We start from the raw sequence: 20,978 nt of genomic DNA on the forward strand, positions 1-20,978 counted from the left end.
AGAATGTCACAGCTCAATGGACACTATTTATTTACTGTATTGGCTTCCGCCAGGCCCTGTACTCTGTCTTACTGTATTACTGTTCTGCAGGCCTTCGGTAATCTCGGATTACTGGCCGGTTACGGTGCTAAACCCATAGGGCCGGGTTTGGGTCGTGACAGTTTCCTACTATGCTTCAACCAACACGATGTAGTTTCCTTATTGCAACAAGGACATGCATATTCTCCTTTAGTGCTCCATCCTGACAAGTTTGCGTATGCAGGAAAATCACTAATTGTCCATAGTAAAGCTGCATGCATTTGAAACATTTGATTTGTTGATGCATCAAATGTTGACACACTCTCATTCCATAGTTCTTTCAACTCCTCAATCAACGGTTGCATATAAACATCAATCTTGTCACCAGGTCCTTTCGGGCCGTCAATAAGCACCGATAAAATTAGAAATGGTTGCTTCATGCACATCCATGGCGGCAAGTTGTATGGAATGAGCACAACAGGCCAAGTGCTATGAACTATGTTCATCGTCCTGAATGGGTTAAAACCATCAGATGCTAAGCCAAGCCTTACACTTCGGCAATCATTACTAAAGTCAATATTCCGACGGTCAAAATCTTTCCATACAAGGGAGTCAGCAGGATGCCTGAAGACGCCATCATCAGTTCGTTCCTCTGCATGCCATCTCATTAACTTGGCCGTCTTGGATGACATAAACAACCTCTGCAACCTTGACTTTAAAGGAAAATACCTCATCTGTTTTGCAGCTACTTGTTTGCCACCTGTGTTAGGACCATTTGAACCACCATCACCATTTGATTTCCATCTAGAACTGTTGCATATGACACATTTATCAAGATTGGCGTCCTCGTTTCGAAACAACATGCAACTGTTGGGACATGCATCCCACGTCTCATACGTGAAGCCCAAATCTGTTGTGACCTTTTGAGCTTTATAATATGAGTCCGGGAGTTTCACACCCAACGGAAACGCCTCATTCAATAACTCAAGCAACATGTCAACAGACTTGTCCGTCCACTGATTAAGCACCTTCAAATGTAGAAGTCGAACAATGAATGACAAAGATGTGAACTTCTGACAACCCGGATACAATTCACTTTGTGCATCTTGAAGAAGTTTGAAATACTTTGCAGTCTCTGCATTTGGGCCGAGCTGGGGTTCAGATGCACGGGGATCAGGCCCATGTGGTTCATCACCCTCAACACTTGTACCGGCATGTGGATTTCCCATAGCCCCTTGTATCATTCCAATCATATCATCTCCAATGTCTAAATTAGCTAATGTTTCATTCTCTCGATTACTATGCAGAGATATGTAAGATTCCCCATGATTAATCCAATGTTTGTATTTTTTAAAAAAACCATTCAAAATCAGATGCTCCCGTACACCATCTCGTACAAAATAGTATCGATTCTCACACTTCCTACACGGACAACTGATCATCGAACCTTCAATCCTATTGGTGTAGGCAAACACAAGGAATTCATCAATCCCATTAATGTATTCACTCGACATCCTATTTGGCAAATCAATCCAACTCTTATCCATCATCTGTACACATCCACAAGAATATCTCACCAAAGTAACTCTAAATATAATACCTACACATAAATATTCACTCGACATCCTATTTGGCAAATTAACGAAATGTCTAAAATTCCTATTTAAGGTTTAAATTAATTAAACCTTCTTAAATTAACTTTATAATTGAGTTTATAATTGAGTTTGTCTCATGGTTATTTGTAATTGAGTTTGTCTCATGGTTTTTTAATCGTCTCAAATTAACTTTATAATTGAGTTTGTCTCATGGTTATTTGTAATTGAATCTTCTTACACACCAATATAATTTGAGACGATTTAAACAATTAAAGTATTAGTTTAATTTATTTCGTTCTTAAGTTCGTAAACTCAACACAAGTAACTAAAAAATACCAAAAATAATATATTTTTAATGTTTGACTAGCTGAAACTACTAACTGCATTTACTGAGCCAAAACTACGAAAACTAAAATAGCTAACTTGATAGTTATTAGTTCAATGGAGTTGAAATTTAGTGATTTAATCACTGTTTTAATTAAAAAAATAAAAATAACTATTTTGATAGAGATGCTCTAATATAATATGAATAAGAAAATAGTTGTTTGGCCGGATGATGTGGTTGTCTAAATTATAAGATTAAAATTTTTCACATTATGTTAGGTTGCTACTGTTATTGATTTTGACAAACTATTTCTAATTAGAGCATATGATTTGGAAAAAATAAAAAAATAAAAAACTTGAAGGATTGAATGGTAAAATTGATAATTTATGGATGAAATAGAAAAAAAAAATGATAATAGTTGAAGAGATATAAATGAAAACAACCATAAAAATAATTAAAAAAATTAAAAACACTAATTGATAATAATTGATAAATGTTGATAATAATTAAAAAATAAACAGATTTATTAATAACCATGAGACAAATCTGTTATATATAGACAGATTTCAGATTTATATACATATATATAGACAGATTTATTAATTAAAGTATGTTCTTAATTAAAGTATGTTATTAATAAACAGATTTATATATATATATATAGACAGATTTATATATATAGATTTCGGATAAACAGATTTATATATATATATAGACAGATTTCAGATTTATATATATATATATATATAGATTTATATACATTGCATATATATATATATACACAGATTTATATATATATACACAGACCGAGAGAGAGAGAGAGAGAGCATACGCAGAGGGAGAGAGAGTCGTCGCCGGAGCACCACTCTTGTCGCCGGAGCCGTCGCCGCCACACCACCGATGTCTTCCTCGTAGGCCGTTTGGGGAATTTGGGGGTGAAGTTAGGGATTTGGGAGGAGGATCAAGCGGCAGCCAAGAGGAAAAAGAAGGGGTTTTTTTTTTGGACTTTTTGCGACGGTATGATGTAGACCGTCGCAAATAGAAGGCAAAACGGCGCCGTTTGAATTAATCATTTTTTGCGACGGCAAATTTCCGTCGCAAATGATATATGCCGTCTCCAAAAAAAGATTTTTTGCGACGGTTTTATTTACCGTCGCTAATACTTCCGCATTTCCGACCCCTCCGCTTGGTTTCATTACCGACGGGTCAGTACCGTCGCTAAAGAGTATTATTTGCGACAGGTGCAGTTACCGTCGCAAAAAACCATTTTTTGCGACGGGGGGCGCGGCGTCGCTAAAAATCCGTGTTTTTTGTTATGTTTTCTTGTAGTGACTAATTTATAAAAAATATAAACAAATTTTGTTTGTATAGTATTTTTGGAGAGTGTCAACCAATAACGAGTTTTGTAATGTAACAAACTAGGGGATTGGAGGGGTTGGAGTGATACTTAAGCTTCACATGTAATGTGTCCTGAACACGAGAGATCACGGCTACCTCTTTGAATTCACATGCATTGTCATGCACTAACCTTCTCAACACCATCTCACTACCACATGCTTTCCATTCAATCATTGTAACCCTATATTTATATATTTTTTTTATTTATTTTTTGGGCTAACAAACACAACCAAAAAAAATAAATCGAACTTTGGTTAAATGATAATCTCAATATTTTCAAGGTTTTGTAATAGGATGTTCTAATTAATGCTATGTACTAAAATGTTAAAATTACACACTTTGCTATTTATGTGAGAGAGAAGAGCATAACATTATTTGTACTTTAGTCCGTAACATTGCCATTCATTTTCTCTTCTCTGTATGTGAGAGAAAAGCGTAACGCCAATATTTTAATGGTTAACATCGTTCACTTTGCTATATATGACATAGAAGAGCACAAAATTAATATTTTAGTGTGCAATATTATCATTTCGTTAGTAATATTTTGCTCATGAAAAATGTTATTCTACCATAATTTTTTATACAAAATATTGCACCAAAATAATGTGATATTGTTATTTTTGCGATTAAAAGTATCTCAATAAGCTATTTTATTCTAAAATGATAAACTCAAAATCCAACTAAGTCATTATATATAATTTTTTTTTATTTGTATATCACTACGCTTTACCCAATTGCTCAATACTAGTATTTGTGAATGAATGATAAAAAGGAATAAGTGTTGGCTACAACATATTTAGAAGTGGTTTGAGATATTCTAAATAAGTACACTTTTTTACTCTTTATAAAAAAATGTGTAGAAAAGTAGAGAAAGTTGGTAGAAAAGTAAAGAGGAGATGTTGATAGATGTTAATTGATGTGACCTAAATAAATGTATGTATGTAAAAAAAAAAGTGTACTTTTTAAATGTAGGCCCTGTTTGATTGGGGGATATAAAGATTGGGATTGGATATTATATCCGGTGGGGTCCATATATCCCATGTTTGCAATTTTTTTTTGAAGGGGATATAATATCCGGTGGGATTGTATATCCCCCAAAAGTGGAGGATATACAATACCACACCCCCCCCATTATATCATATCCCCTTGGTGGGGATATGATGTAAAAAGTCCAATTTACCCTTTTTTCTATCTAACATAATATAATTTAATATATTTTTTTGAATTTAATATAATATAATTATTGAATTTAATTTAATATTATTGAATTTAATATAATATAAATATTATTGAATTTAATATAATATAATATTATATTATTTAATTTAATTTAATTTAATATAATATAATTTAATACAAATTTTGAATTTAATATAATATAATTTAATATAAAATTTTGAATTTAATATAATATAATATTATTTAATTTAATATAATATAATTATTGAATTTAATTTAATATAAATATTATTGAATTTAATTTACTTTAATATAATATTATTTAATTTAATACAAATTTTGAATATAATATAATATAATATAATTTAATTTAATTTAAGTTAATATAATATTATTGAATTGAATTTAATATAATATAATTTAATATAAAATTTTGAATTTAATATAATATAATTATTGAATTTAATTTAATATAATATAATATTATTTAATTTAATTTAATTTAATATAATATAATATTATTTAATTTAATTTAATATAAATTTTGAATTTAATATAATATAATATTATGAGGGCAATCTTGGAAATTACTTGTTATATCCCACAATATATTTTGTAAAACAAACATGCATAACATATATCCAATCTTATATATCAAGTCAACAAACATGACTTGGGGGATATACTATCCAATATTTATATCCTATTCATTATATATCCTGACTAAATCCCACATCATATTATATCCTCCATTTTATATCCAACGAAACAAACGGGGCCAAAATGTATGCCAAACACCTACTTAAGTTGCATGGTGGGTCCAAAAATGTGATTGATCAATGCTAAAGAAATGGGTAAAGAAAGGATTTAATGATTGATGAGCATGTGATCTGTGGCTTGATTAGCATTAATAAAACTGGGGTCCATGTGTTGATTGCTAATATTGAAAATGGACTTAAAAAAGAGTCAAACCATAATTTGATTGTTCAAACTCTATCACAAGAAATGATGAAATTATGTGCATTACTGTGAGTTTTAGGCTCCATCCTGTCTCAAAATGATTAATTTTAAACAATGTATATTGTCCCATTAGTACCAATCAAACAAAACCTAACCATTTTGGAGTCAACCACTGAAAGTGCTACAAAAGTAATAACAGTGCATGATTTTGCAAACAACAATATTACAAATTAAAAAAATTAATTAAAAAATATTTTAAAAAATAAATTAATGAACTATATTTATTGTGAGTGTGACCCATATTTCACTATTTTTAAATCTATACTATACACTCATTTTTCAGAGCAAAATTCAAGATTTATTTTCATAATCCATTGCATTTTTGTTTTGCAAACTATAAAGTTCTTATTTTTTAAATTTATTTTTCAGAAAAAAAGTCTTACTCCCCGAATTCTTATTAATAAACATTAGTATTTGAATTCTTGATTTGTGCTTTGTTTGTCTAGACCATTTTTTCGGAGAACTATATGAAGGTGAGAAAAGAAAAAAAATTACCAACACATGAGAGGTGCAACTTTCACCCCCACAATCTTTCATTTGTATCTCACCACAAACACACTTGCACTTTCCATGTGTTAGTAATTTTTTTCTTTTCTTTCATCTGCATGTAGTTTCCATTTTCTTTTTCTTTTTCCTTCTGTAAATGTTTTTTGTTGAAATAAATTAATTTTTAATTGATCATGAACAATATTTTTTATATTAAATGTCAAAAAATACAGAAAAATATATATTTTTCATTATACATGTCAAAGTTAAAATTTGGTCAATGTGACCACATTACCATGTGAGCTTTGAACTCCTTTGAAATTTAAAATTTAGAAGTTGGTGCTGACTGTGGGCATCATCATAAAAGCTCATGTTGAACAAAACTTAACCCTAACTTGAGTGTGGAGTTTAAGGAGTGGTTTGGAATGATCTAAATAAGTATATTTTTTGACTTTTTATGAAATATAAGTGTAGGTTGGATTTAAAATGATGTGATAGAGAAGTGGTGTGACTTAAATAAGATAATATGACTTAAATAGGACAATGACTTTTTGATTTTTTAACTTTTTAAGTTATAACAAACAAAACCTAATAGTGAAATGAACAAACATAGGGTAATGTTGTGGTAAATTTTACGCTTTTTTTAATGAGAGTTACCATAATTTATGATATAAAAATAAAATTATGTATTTTGTGTTTTTATAATGTTATATATTTTTTTATTAAAACATTTTCTAATCCTAATATGTGTAACAATGCCATAAAATAAATTATATATGAGATATTCGTAAATTTTGTATCAAAATTTATAATAAATAATAAAATTTTAAAAAAATATGATTGATTGTTCACTAATGTTTAAATTTTGTTCCAATTCACTTAAAATAGTAATTTAAAGCTGTCAAAATATTCCATCATCAAGTTAATTTTGAGGATGAGTGAACCAGCGATAAATTAAAAAATTCTCCATTTTTCAAAAATAATTCAATTGATAATAAATTCTTCATGGCTTATTTTGAGAACATCTTAAAATAATTTAAAAAATCACTATAAAATAATTAATTTTTATTTTTTTATGTTTTTATAAAAAATTAATTATAGTAGTCAGTTTTGAAAACAATTTGGAAAGATTTTCTCGAAAGAAGAAATTCGACTGTTGAAAGTTGAAAATGAAAGGGGTTGAAAAAAGCTGAGCGATTAATAAAAGTATTTGTAGAAACAAGAAAGTGGTTTGAAAAGCCACAAAAAGACAACAGTAAAAGTTAAATTACTAGTTCTTCTAACCCGAACACACACATTTCAAATTCGTATCTCTGCTCTCTTCAACGTTCGAAATTACAACCTTGCTGCAGACCCCGAGTGGGGGTCGCACCCGCAGTGAGGTGGCGAGTCCTTACTAGCTGAAATTTAAAAAGAAATTAAAAAAAAATAAAATAGTTTTTTTTGGTCTAATTATAGTGTGCTACCTCACTGGGGGGTCGACCTTCAGTGGAGGTCTGAAGCATTTTTCTTCGAAATTACTCTCGTGTCCTCTTCCTATCTCATATTCTCACTATATTGGCGGAAATTATTTTAAGGTAAAAGTTAATAATTAAAAAATAAAAATTGCATTTCACCTTATTTAATTTTAATTTTATGAATTCAATTTTTTTTTAAATTAGGTTTTTCAGTATTTTGTGTTTTTCTTAAATTTTATTATTTTTTTTAATATTTTAAGTAAATTTTTACCTTTTAAATAGAAAAATGTTTGGGAGTTCTAAAAAAGAAACTCTAGAGCTCAATTAGGGGTCGTTTGGTAAACGCTTTGGACTCATCTTTTTGTGTTTTTCTTAAATTTTAGTATTTTTTTTAATATTTTAAGTAAATTTTTACCTTTTAAATAGGAAAATGTTTGGAAGCTCTAAAAAAGAAGCACTAGAGCTCAATTAGGGGTCGTTTGGTAAACGCTTTGAACTAAAAAAATCAAAAAATGACTAAAAAAAAAAGTAAACAAATCACAAAATGACAAAATAAGCAAAAAGACAAAAAATAAAATAAAAATACACCATTCCAAAGCCAAACAAGAATACCAAACGATCAAAAAAGTCTCAAGTTAAAAAAGTCATTGCCAAACAAGCACTTAGAACTCTAATTTTATGGGGATGAATCACTACTGTTTTAAATATACTTAATTTAGATGTACTTAAAAAGTAAATTATTTATATATTTAAAAAAATCAATAAATATACCAGACGAAAATGTACTTATTTATTTATTTATTTTTTATTTTTTTGATATTCAGTGAATTTTTAAAATATTTTTTTCACAAATATTATATCTTTTAATTGTATTTATATTAAGTGTATTTAAAAAGTAAAAAAAAAATTACTTAAAATATTAAAAAAATTTACTAAAAATAAAAAATAAGAAAAATAAAAGGTTAATTTTCAGAAAATTAAATTCAGAAAATTAGAAACAAAGAAGGTGAAAAGTACACCTCTTTCAATTTCTGAAAAAATCAAATTTTAAAATTTATTTAAATTATTTTCACCTAATAAATTATGAGCAAAAGATATATCAAATAATCTGACACAAACTCTTAAATTAAAATAAATTATAAATTACTTGTATAATCTCTTCTCATTGGGACATGACATGGGTCATCCAACCCACTTGAAAAATTATGGATAAATTACATTGACATCCCTTGAGGTTTGATCTAAATTATTATCTACCCCTGACGTTTGAAAATTACATTTCTATCCATGTGGTTAATAGTCTCATTTCACAAACCCCTCCTACTTATATAAAAGGTAACAACTCCTAGTAAAAAAACAGAGAAAATTACATTAAAAAAAAGAGTAAAGGAATGGAGAAAAAAAGAGAAAGTAAAGCAAAAAAAAAAAAAAAAAAAGAGTACATGAGTTCAGTGTCTTCAGTCCGTCTAAATAATTATAATGGCTATTTTGGGAAGATGGTAAAAAGTGACTTTTTGGCTTTTAACCAAGCTTTTGGCTTTTTTAGACAAATGATTTGGGAAGTTGGTAAAAAGTGACTTTTGACTTTTTTGATTAATATTTGTTTATGATGTCAAATCATAATAAAATGACTAAACTACCCCCATTTATTTAAAATATTTACAACTTTACCTATGTAACACATTTTGACCCATGAAGGGTAAAATTGTAATTTCACCGTTGGCTAAAAACCAACTTCCCAAATGAAAAAAAAGCCAAAAAAGTCAACTTTTGGCTTTTGCTACTAACCAAAAAAAGTGGCTAAAAACTATGTTGCCAAAATAAGCCAATGACAGGGGGGTTAGTGCAATTTTCTAAACATCAGGGCATGATATGTATTAAATTCAAACTTCAGGGATATAAGTGTAATTTATCCAAAAATTATTGGTTGATTCTAGGCCAAGTTTGGGAAGACTAAATAAGTGCACTTTTTGTCTTTTTAGACTAAAAAATTGAGGTTGAAAATATGAATGTTTGGGTTAACTTTTTGACTTTTTATTGGAAAATGTGTAATAAAAAATTATAAAAATTGATTTGTAGGGAAAAATTTGAATTGGGAGTTGTGCAACCGTAATTGTTGACTTTTGGTGAATAGTGTTAACTTTTTAACTTTTTGAGTAACTTTTTGGCTTTTTGACTTTTTTAGAACATCCCAAACTTGGCATAAGTATCACGTGATCATATTTCAAATTAATTACAAAACTTATGTCTCTTAATATTTTTCAATTATCTAATATAAAATTTTAAACTCGTACCTTCTACCAATTATAATAAATATAGAGCGCCACACAAAAAATTATTGATCAATTATAAGATATCAGGCCAATTATAAATTTTTATATCTTCTCATATTTTTCAACCCAACGCAAAATTATGAGCTTCCCTCCTCTGCTAATCACAATAAATGTAGAATATGAAGTGACACTACCTATACCCCAATCAATAGTTCTCCAACCCCACACAAATATAATTCAAATTTCAAATTAGTTCAAACTTCAAAACTTCAAACCTCTCTCTCTCTCTCTCTATAGCCTTATTACTGTTGGTTTTGGAGTTTTTCACCTCCGACTCTCGTGTTTCAAAAAGAGCTGTCAATACAGAGATCTATAAGACTCACTGCTCTCTACCCATTCCAGCCAAAGTTCACCTTTCCTTCCTCTGTCTCTCTCTAGTGGGTTTTGGTCCCTGTTTTCGCATATGCATTTTACTATAAAGTTTCTTCAGATGAAATTTTTTCTCACAAAGATTGTGTAGTTGAAGTCGAGACAAACTCTCACGGTGAGATCCATTTTTCTTGTTTGCTACTTCAATCATTTATCTTGCTGTTCTGTTTTTTCTGTTTTTTAATCTGTTTGGTTACTTAGAAAATCGGCCATTAATCTCTGAGATCTGATGGTACTTGAAGCATGGGTTATTCAATGTGCTTAAATTGAAGAATGGTTGTTTGGTACAAATGTGACTTATTAAATGTTTGTTTCTCTCTATTTATACATTTATGTGTGCTTTCTAGTCTTCAAGTTCATGCTTTTTGTGGGTACTTACCATTGGTACTGCTTACTGATTGTCAAATAGGATTTTTAAAATTGACAGAAGTTACCCTGTTAAATTTGAAAGACACAAAATAATTTTCCCACTTATTTTTCATTTTTTTGGGCATTTTTTCCACTTTCTTTTTAGGTTTCGGCCAAAAATGTTGCATACTTAGAGTTTTATACAAATTTGTGCACAAATTATATTTTTGTCAGTACAATAGTAGAACATTGGATCTATATTTACCAGCTATAGATCCAATGTTACTTGCACAATATTGAATCTATATGGGGTTGTAAGATTGTGTTGCACAAACCGTGTATACTCGAGTGTAAATTTATTCACACAGTGTGAATATTATATTGCACCTTATATATTTATTTTTCTCATCTAATGAGACCACCTCATTGTGAGAGATGGTGTGTAATGTTCATAGTGTGTGAACAAATTTGCACTCGTGTTTACCCCGTTATAGGTTGAGATCTATGTCGCTGTTGTTTTCTGATGACAATTGCGGTGCTTTTGATACAAGTTGTGCTCGTTGCACAGAATAAAATTATAGAATGAATCACAGAATAAAGATAAAAGATTAATATATATGCCTTATATGTTGGATCTACTTTTTGTCTCTATTTTGTGAACCATTCTGTGATTTAATTCTGTACAACTAAATATAAAACATGGTGTATCATTGCATATAGATGTTAAAATGCAACAATAATTTTGTTGATCCATCTTTATGGTGGTGAACATTGTCTACCAACCTAATTGATTCTTTCAAAGTCGTGAATCCCACTAAAAAGTAGCAGTTAAAGAATTAATTAAGATGGTGAGTAATGTTCATCCACCATATAGCGGGGTTAACAAAATCATAACTCAAAAGTAGATGAGCAACACACTTCTGCGTTACTCGAGAAAGCATGGAACCAACACTAGAAAGGACTTTTGATGTTTTTAAGAAGCAATTATTCAGTGTCGTTGGGGTATTGCCTCAACAGTATTTGAGATTATACATTTGTATGAGAACTACTACTATTTATGTAGGCCTCATACAAATGTGTGGTCTTAGATACTGTTGGAATAATGCTGAACGAAATTGAATTATTTGTTTCTTATTAGACAAGGTAGTTAGCAAAAATTATTATATAGTCCCGAATTATCACGTCATTTTTGGTCTCGGTTATTCATGATTGGCTACCTAGAATAAAATGGGGTTAGAGATACAATTTACTTAGGGCCTATCTTTCTCCAAAAGGTGAAAATGTTAATGTTTTACTTTAATCGAGGTGACCGATCATGAGTGGTTGGGACAAAAAATGACGTGGTGGTCCGGGACCATTGAATAATTATTCAATGGTTAGCGAAAGTAAGGATAGTTTAAAAAATGATCCTTGGTTAGTGCACTAAAAAAACTTATTAAATCCTTATTGACCACTTATAGATTGATAAGCCCCACACTAAGTGGGACTCACCGACCTGTGAGTGGTCAGTAAACATTTGGTGAGTTTTTCAATGCATGCATACTTACCCTTTTGAAAAGGAGTTGGTTCCTCTTGGACTCAAAATTTAATCAAAATTTGGTAATAGAAACTATGAAGCTGTGGGTTCTACACAAGTGGGCCCATAACTTCTTGCACGGAATTTTGACTTAGACCTCCAATTTATTTGGAGAGATGTCCTTTTTGAAGGGAGTGATTCAATCATTTCCCCCAATAAAAGTATAAGATTCTATAAAAATTGAAAAAATCGAAATCGAAATCAAAATCAAAAATCAAAGGGAAAGTGTTAAACATAATTCCATTTGTGATCTCATTTTCTCACTTCTATAACAGGGCATTAGGTCTCACATACATTTAAAAATGTGGGTCACAGTACCTAATATCTAAGAGTTAGAAAACGAGGTAAGAAATGAGATTATGTAGAACAACACTGAAAAGACTGAGGGTAGTTGTTAAAAATATAGGGATACTTTTGGGACAGAAAATAACCTTCAAATTTTTAAAATTTTTAAAATTGGTGCTTTCACAACCCTTCCTTTCTCACATAGGTGGCCCCATTCATGTGAGTGAGAGTTGTGTGACAATGATAGACCTACTATGTGAGAAGGAAGGATGTGGCAGCATAAAAACAAGCTGTGTATTTATCGACTTACACAAAATTCGTGTTTAAAACTTTGTATAGATAAATAACATTGTCTATTTTCACACTTTTCGCTTGCACATAATAGTTTGTATATGGAACATTTGACATCCCTTCGTTCGTGTATGGATTCTACAAGGCATAACTACTGATTTAACAAATTAGTGCAGAAGTGCTTTTATGATGGTTAAAAATCAAAGAGGTAGACTTCCTATTTATTTGAATTATTTCAATCAATGAAATGCCTTAAAATGTTGTTCTAATCAATTATACACTCAGATTGTAGTTATATAACTCAAAAACTACATGAAATAATTGAGAAGTATTAAGAAATGATTCCAATAGATTTATTGATCTTCCTCCTAAAATATTTGTTTTCAAAACACTTCTAAGTAAGAAATTATCCTCCATGTACTAACTCAATTTTTTTCCCTAAGTTCACTTGGCCCCTCTATTTCCCACATTATAGTTGAAGATAACATTGTATGCTGTTGAATTTGCTCTCAAAGTTCCCACATTATAAATTAACATTACAGATTGATTCATGGGGTTTATGAGGCTTCATTTCTTACTTTCACTTTGTGGTAGCATTTGGAGAATTCATGGCTAATTGTGTAGACTATAGATATAGCTCGATTGCTCTGGAATATCACCTAATTATTTCCTTTTAGATTTTGTGTATTGGTAAAATGTACATAGGACAATTTTGTATCTCTCATGTGTTTACAATAATAGGTGCTATAAACATGACTAAAGATTCTTTTGGACTTGCATATATTTATTCAAGGCAACATTTATAGATTTGCTTCTTATTTGTTTTGTCTCTCATTTTGTTTAATATTCTAAATCATATTTATGAAACATTTTTTTTGGTATCAAAATGCATGCTTACTGAATAAGCTTTGTTTTGACAGCTCGGGTTTCAAAAATTAGTTCCAAACCAATGTATTCTGGTTTAAAAGTTTAAGAAGATATTGTAAAATAATAGGTCAGGTCGTGAGCAAAAACGAAGATCTTTTGACATAGTCATAATTACTAAACTGTCCCTGCCAGATACGTTAGAGAAAGGTGTAACACATGTAAGGTTATCTTGACTATAGTGAATTTTAAGCAACAAAACTAGAGGGTGTTAACCCTTAGTGTTTGCTTCGTTAGCATGTTTGGTGAAAAGAGCAAAACGAAAGTGTATTGAAAGAATCTCTTTTAGGTTTTCTTGAATGGCAAAATTGCACTTTCACCAGTTTTGTGATTGTCTTCTTGTTACGATTTGAATTTTTTTTTTTTGCATCACTTTCTGTTTTATTTCCTCCATTTGTTGGGATTATATATTGGGAACATCATTGAAGTCTAGGAGATAACACAAGTTTTTATTCCCACTGGCAGTCTACATTTTCATCTTGCCTTACGGTGTTTGTTTGCATACTAATATATTTTTCTTTTTGTTCCTTCCGTTGTGCAGATCACAAGCTTTTGACTAATTAGCCCTTTAAGTTAATCAAATGCCGAAATCAAGGTTAGAATTTATCCATCATTGTAAATGCAGTTCGATTTATATATTGTACTTTTGGTTTCATTGCTCTCAAACCCCGATAATTTGTTTTAAGAGATTCTATGTTGTGTTCCAATTATGTTGTTCCAATGTATTGCTTCTTTGCACTAGAGAAGTGAATACAAATATCATCATGAAAAAGTAGTCGGGGCCTTAATTCCACAATTTGTTTTTGTGTATGATATCCTTTTCATTGCTTTTACTTTATTGATCTTTATATGTGAATTAGGGGATCAGAAATGCCTCAAAGGCAATCTCCCAGAGGCCCACTACAACTCAGGACATCGAGCTCTGATTTTGAACCATCGCATCATCGACCAATTACTGACAGGAGCCCCAAGCTAGGAGATCGTCGATCGCCAAGAGGTGCCCAATCTGACCCCCTGAATCAAAAGAAACTCGGTACTCGCATTGCAGGTCTAGAAACTCAACTTGGGCAAGCACAAGAAGAGCTCAAGATTCTGAAGGAGCAGTTAGCCTCTGCAGAGGCTGCAAAAAAAGAAGCTCAAGAGCAACTGGAGAAGAAAGCAAAGAAGCCGAGTGGTCCAGACCCTTTGGCAGTCCAAGATAAGCATCCTCCAAATGGAGTCCAAGAGTCGAATGAAAGAGACAACACCACGCCCCCACATGAGATTCCCAACGATGACAATCAACGCGAAACTGATGTTTTCGAGGTTCCAATGGAAAAGGTAACGGTGGAACCTAAGGTTGAGTTCAGTGAACCGATTGATCAAGAAAATCAAGAAACCAAACCAACTAGCATACCAACCGAATCACCAGAGCCACAACTGACGTTTGATGACTTGGCTTTGAAGAACGATGAGATAAGTTTGCTGAAAGCAAAGTTAGAAGAGAAAGAGAAGGAACTAGGAGTGTCTGGTCAAGAAACTGAGAGTTTGAAAAATCAGTTGAACGAAGCGGCGTTTGAGATGTCAACAAGCCAAGCCAAGGAAGAGGAGATGGCTTCAAAGTTGAGCCAAATGGGACAAGAGCTGGAAGCAAGTAGAGCCAACGAAGTTGAGCTGAAGGAGAAGCTGGAAGCCGTTGAAGGAGCAAAGGAGGCATTGGAAAGTGAAATGAAGAAACTGAGAGTGCAGACAGAGCAGTGGAGGAAAGCAGCTGATGCTGCAGCTGCAGTGCTAGCTGGGGGTGTGGAGATGAATGGGAGACGAATATCCGAGAGGTGTGGGTCCATGGAAAAGCCCTTTGGAGCCATTTTTGAGCCACCTGTTGGGGGGTACGCGGGCTTTGTAGGTTCACCAGGTTTGGGTGATGATTCGGATGACGGTTTTGGAAGTGGGAAGAGGAAAGGTGGTTCTGCTATTAGAATGTTTGGGGACCTGTGGAAGAAGAAGGGGCAAAAATGACAATCTCTCTTTGCTAATGGTACTTCGAAAACCTCTTTCGGTGTTGATGTTAATGTTGTCTTTTAGTAGGGAAATGGTTGTGTTGGTTTTGGGTTGGTATTGTGTTTATATAGTTTGATCACTTTGGCCATCTTGAGTCAAGTACTAGGTGAGAAATTTTAAGCTGAAGTTGAGCTCTCCAAATCTTCGAAAATGGTTGTGTTTTTTGGGTGAGGTTTAGGATGCCGCTTCTGTAATGCATGGGCAATATATTGTCTTTAAAGGAATGAATGCTCTCATTTTATCTTTTTGAGAATTTCTTGTTTGATTTAACTCACTTTTTTAAAAATTAAAGTTTTTGTTTTTCTTGTTTTTTTTTATTACTAGTGGTTGGGCATGTGGCGCGCAATTTTTCATCAATCGTTATTATTGTAATTATGTATGTCTCTTAATATAAGAATTTGAATTTTTAGACAACTAATTAGTTTATTAATAATAATATTAAGTCAATTAATAGTGATTATTAAACCATTAAATTATAATGTTAATAGCATCGTAATTAATATCAATATTAAATTTTTTTAAATAATTTTTTTTTATCTTACTGTGATTAAATTTCTGTATTAAAATACAGTTGTGAAAACTAAATGGATTAAATTAATAGTAAATAAGCTAGTTAGAATTTAGTAGGAAGAAAATATTCAGTTAAAAATAATAATAATAATAATAATAAAAAAAAAAATAAAAAGTTATATATGCATATTAATATTGTATTAGCCTCAATTTCAATTCAATTAAAAAAAAAACAAAAAAAGGAGAAATCAAAATTATTTCGGGCTGAGGAAATTAGCCCAAGCATGCTAATGCATGCCTTGCTTCCTGCCACACTCCTAAGGCCTTTCCTTAGGCTTGTAGGATGTGTTATGTACAGTCTGTGCAGGCTCTTCTCCAACAACAAGTAACCTCATCAGGGGAAACAAGCATCTCTTAGGATAGAAATCCAAGCCCATAGGAAATTTTGGTGAAGATAAAAATGAAGTAAAGTAACAGAATAAACAAATATAATTTAAATACCAATTTCCCTTTAACAATGCCTACATAAGAACTCTATTTCAGCCATAATACACACCCACACGACTGTGAGAGGAAAGAAAGAGTGGAGAGGAAAAAGAGAGGAGAAAAAGAGAGTAGAAAAGAGAAGAGAAAGAGAGGAAAAAGAGAGGGTATTTGGTGAATACCAAATTCAACTTAGTTTGAGAAGTGTTTGCAATAGCTCTTGAGGTAAGAATACATCACCTCTATCCTCCCTTAGATACCTCTAACTGAATTTATATATACAAGACTAAGTATGGTTAAGTCATATATAGCAAAATAGTACCATGCATGCTTAAAATTTTGAATAGGATGAGGGTTTCATTATGTTATAATTTCATATTCTTTCTTGATATAAATATATGGCTTAGCTACTGTTTTTATGTGTTCAATATTCTCCATTGTTGAAATAATCTTGCAAAAGAGTAAAATGAGATGAGAATGACTTCCCTTTACCTGAAACTTAGATTCTTCCTCACTGTTTCAGACTTTATCGGATGAAAAGAGGGCTCTAATAAATTGAAGATAATTAATGTTAAAAATCTGTGTATATTGGAAGTATAGATAGGTGTTATACATTGTGTAAAATTTTTATAAAATCATTGGACACCATTTTCTCACCAAAACAAATATTTTCCCTAAGCGTCGCTTACAACACAGCAGAAGCACTGGCTTCAAACCGGTCCCATTTCTCTACAGATGGTATTTTTCTGCACGACCACTTGAAAATGTTATATTTTTAAGTTACCTTTTAAATGCCGCTGGTTTCATAATTTTTTTATTAAGCATTGAGAGAGAAACGCTAATTTTTCCAAAACGTGACAGAATCTGTCCAGTTTTCTTATAAAAATTATTTGACCTCCTTCGACTGGTTTTCAGTCTTCACACTCTCTGGAAATATATTCTAAACTCAAAAATTTAGCAAACCGTTCTGACCATGCCTCTTTTCGACACTATTTGAGGACCCCTTTTATTTTTCGAACACAGAACACCTGTGCTGACGTTTTCATGGCCTGAATATATCTTTTTACTTCATTGCTGTTTGGAGGAGGCAGCAATGTTGACTTTACCAGGTCACCGTTTATTTCACAGAATAAATTTTCAAGTGTTTCAAATCGGAAAAGTTAGATTTTTAAGTTACCTTTCAAATGCCGCTGGTTTCATAATTTTTTATTAAGTATTGAGAGAGAAACGCAAATTTTTTCAAAATGTGACAGAATCTGTCCAGTTTTCTTAGAAAAATTATTTGACCATCATCCGTCGATTTTCAGTCTTCGAATCCTTCTGGAAACATGTTCTAAAGTCAAGTATCTAACATGCTGTTCTAACCATACCTTCTTTTGACACCATCTGAGGCCGCTTTTATTTTTCCAACACAGATTACCTGTGCTGGAAGTACTATAACTCACTGTCCCAGAAAAACCATTTTTCTTCCAAAATTTATTTCTCCCTTTAAAAATCGTTTTTAGCTCTGGTATTCTCTCGGAATATTTTCCTAACTCAATGAATTAGCACTAGTTAAAATATCGTAATGATTGAACATCGTTTGGTATGGGTTTCATATTTTTTTTTTTTAACATACAGTGCTGACAGAAGTAGTGTGTGAATTTCTAAGAAATTTTGTGATAGTTCCTAAGACATTCTATCGTATTTATTTTGGTTGTCATATACGATTGTGTTGTGCTATATAAACATTATGTCACTATAATTTTCAAACTAAAACTCGTACATGCATCAAAATGTGAATTGGACAAAGTAAAGGGACACAAAATCGAACAGATACATTAAAATTTGAAAGTGATGGGGTGAGCCCGGTTTAGAATTTTGCGTAAGTGAGTTGCGAACCCTAACATGGCACGGGAAGGTATTTCGGCTTTTATTGGTACAGGCGATATAAGGTTGGTGGTGCGGGTGTCACAACGTGGACGGTTCCCTTGGGGTAGACCGTAGTGTTACTACTCGGGTACGTAACCGTGGTGCATGGGCATCATTGGTAGTTGCAGTAAGTAACATTTGAATATTTGACCAAGGGGGAGTCAGAATTGCCCGTGGCGATTGCTTAGCGGTTGAGTGGAAATAGTGCTCCGCGGAGAGTTACTTAAACTTACCTGTTAAACTAAATCTATGTGACTTTAAAAAGAAGAGTGTGCATTTTTCTTATGATGAATCATTATTTCCGTTTGCCATTTTTTTGTATTTCTTTATTTATCTATTGTTATTATTTTAACTGTTGGCATTTCTGTTATGCTTATTAAATGCTGCTTATTATTCTGTTATTACACAATATTTATTATTTGTGAGTATTATTATCGGGGTGGGTATTTTCGAGTTGTAGTATGTTATTGAGCTCGTTGCTCATTGACATTCCCATCGCCCTGGCGTTTTATGCAAGATATCGAAGAAACCGAGGGAAGCGTCACATTTAGCCTTGGTCAGCTTGAAGAATGCCCAAAATTCCACTAACCATTTCCTTAGTTTTATTTTTTTTATTATTGTGTTTTATTTTTTTTTATTTATTTTAAGACTAAGTTTTTAAGTTATTTGGAGTTGTAACTTAAGAACTTTTAATTTATGGGACATTAATTAATGGATGATGGTAAATTCGGTGGCAACATTGATGATGATTCTTAAGTAAGAAAATTAATTTTAAGTTTTACACCTTATTATGATGTCCTCAAATTTTGGGGCGTCACACTTAAATTGATATGTGATATGTATATAAAGTATGGATACTTGTATGAGTAAATTGATCTATATTCAAAATATAACTAAGCAAGAAATGAATATGTATTCAGTCAAAGAATTTAAATGATAAACGGGAAATTTTATAAACAGAAACAGTAATTTATCGCTAGATTGTTGAGATCATAATTTTATCTTAAATAATAAACAATAAATAGGGCATTTAAATATATAGTATTACATAAATATTTTTTTATTAACTTCCTACTTCAATTTTTTATAATTTGTACCGATAATAAAATTGAATTTATGAAATTAATTGCATAATTATACAATTTTGTTTAATAGTTCATCTCATAATATAAATTTATTGAACCCACTATTGCATATTATTTTCATACTTTTGGTGTAAGAATGCGTTAATATCAATATGTAATATATTTTTATACATTTAGAGTTGTTAAGTCTCGTTTCTGTGCCACGAATATCTTTATGACGAAAAATTTAATATTAGTCATTAGTATACAATTGCTATGCAATTGTCATGAAAAAAATTAATATAAAAAGTATAATTATTGTTGTGATGTAGATGTTTTGCAAAATCTTGATTTGTTATTGAAATGTTTATTGTGGACGCTTGTTTGTATAATATATATATATATATATATATATTGAACATATAAGTTGATGAGAGAATAATACACAATTTTACAATTTTTTCCTAACAAATATAACTAAGCTATTAAAGCGATACATGCTAGAAAATTAAAGTATCCGATGATAATATATAGCATTACAGATTGACAATGTATGAATACAATAACAAATATAAATTTATATTTATATTTTTTTTATATATTTATATATGTAGACATTGACATATATAAGATATTACAAAAATAATATGTGAAATCTTTTGAAACAATATAATACAGATAAAAATGAGAAATTAATTATTTATAATTAAATAGTTGATCATAATGTAAATGTTTAGTATTAAATTTTTGTGTGTATGCACATTTTTTTAATTACATTATTAAATTCACATAAAAATTGAAAGGAATTTGTGAATAATTTGTGTAAAATTAAATAATAATAATAATAATAATAATAATAATAATAATAATAATAATAATAATAATAATAATAATAATAATAAATTAGTACATGCTTAAATTTATAAATTTTTTTACCAATATTTTACTTTTTAATTTTATTTAGATTATTAGATATTAATGTTTTTATATAAAAGTATAATTTAAATATAAAATATGAAGAATTTCAATATCTTTAATTACCAAAATTTAGAAAATATAAAAAATAAAAAATTGAAAAATAGATTTAAAAAATAAAACCAACGAAAGTGGTTCTTGTTTAGAATTTTGACATTATACCTTAGTTATTAAAGTATCATGTAAAATATTACAGTTCATAAAATATATTTTAAACAAAAAGAAAGTCTATGAAGACAACTTGCGAAATTTTGAGATGCAGCACAAATCTCTATTTTAAAAACGCATGCACTTTCCTCTGTCTAGTTTCAAACGAATGCATACAACTTCAAGATTTAACTAAAATTATTTACAGTGATTTGATCTATGATGGATAATTGTAAATATTATG

The 20,978-nt window shown here is 30.7% G+C and overlaps 1 protein-coding gene across 1 annotated transcript; it reads left to right on the top strand.

The window, feature by feature from the left end:
• Nucleotides 1–9,990: 9,990 nt before the first annotated feature.
• LOC114260285 (interactor of constitutive active ROPs 4) lies at nt 9,991–15,897 on the top strand. The gene is made up of 3 exons (XM_028200369.2): nt 9,991–10,295; nt 14,146–14,199; nt 14,465–15,897. The coding sequence occupies exons 2-3, from the start codon at nt 14,186–14,188 to the stop codon at nt 15,600–15,602; spliced, it is 1,152 nt and encodes a 383-aa protein (XP_028056170.2). The 5' UTR covers nt 9,991–10,295; nt 14,146–14,185; the 3' UTR covers nt 15,603–15,897.
• Nucleotides 15,898–20,978: the final 5,081 nt, after the last annotated feature.

The sequence above is a fragment of the Camellia sinensis genome, chromosome 8, assembly GCF_055761805.1.
Source record: "Camellia sinensis isolate YWXY chromosome 8, ASM5576180v1, whole genome shotgun sequence".
In the NCBI taxonomy this organism is placed as follows: domain Eukaryota; kingdom Viridiplantae; phylum Streptophyta; class Magnoliopsida; order Ericales; family Theaceae; genus Camellia; species Camellia sinensis.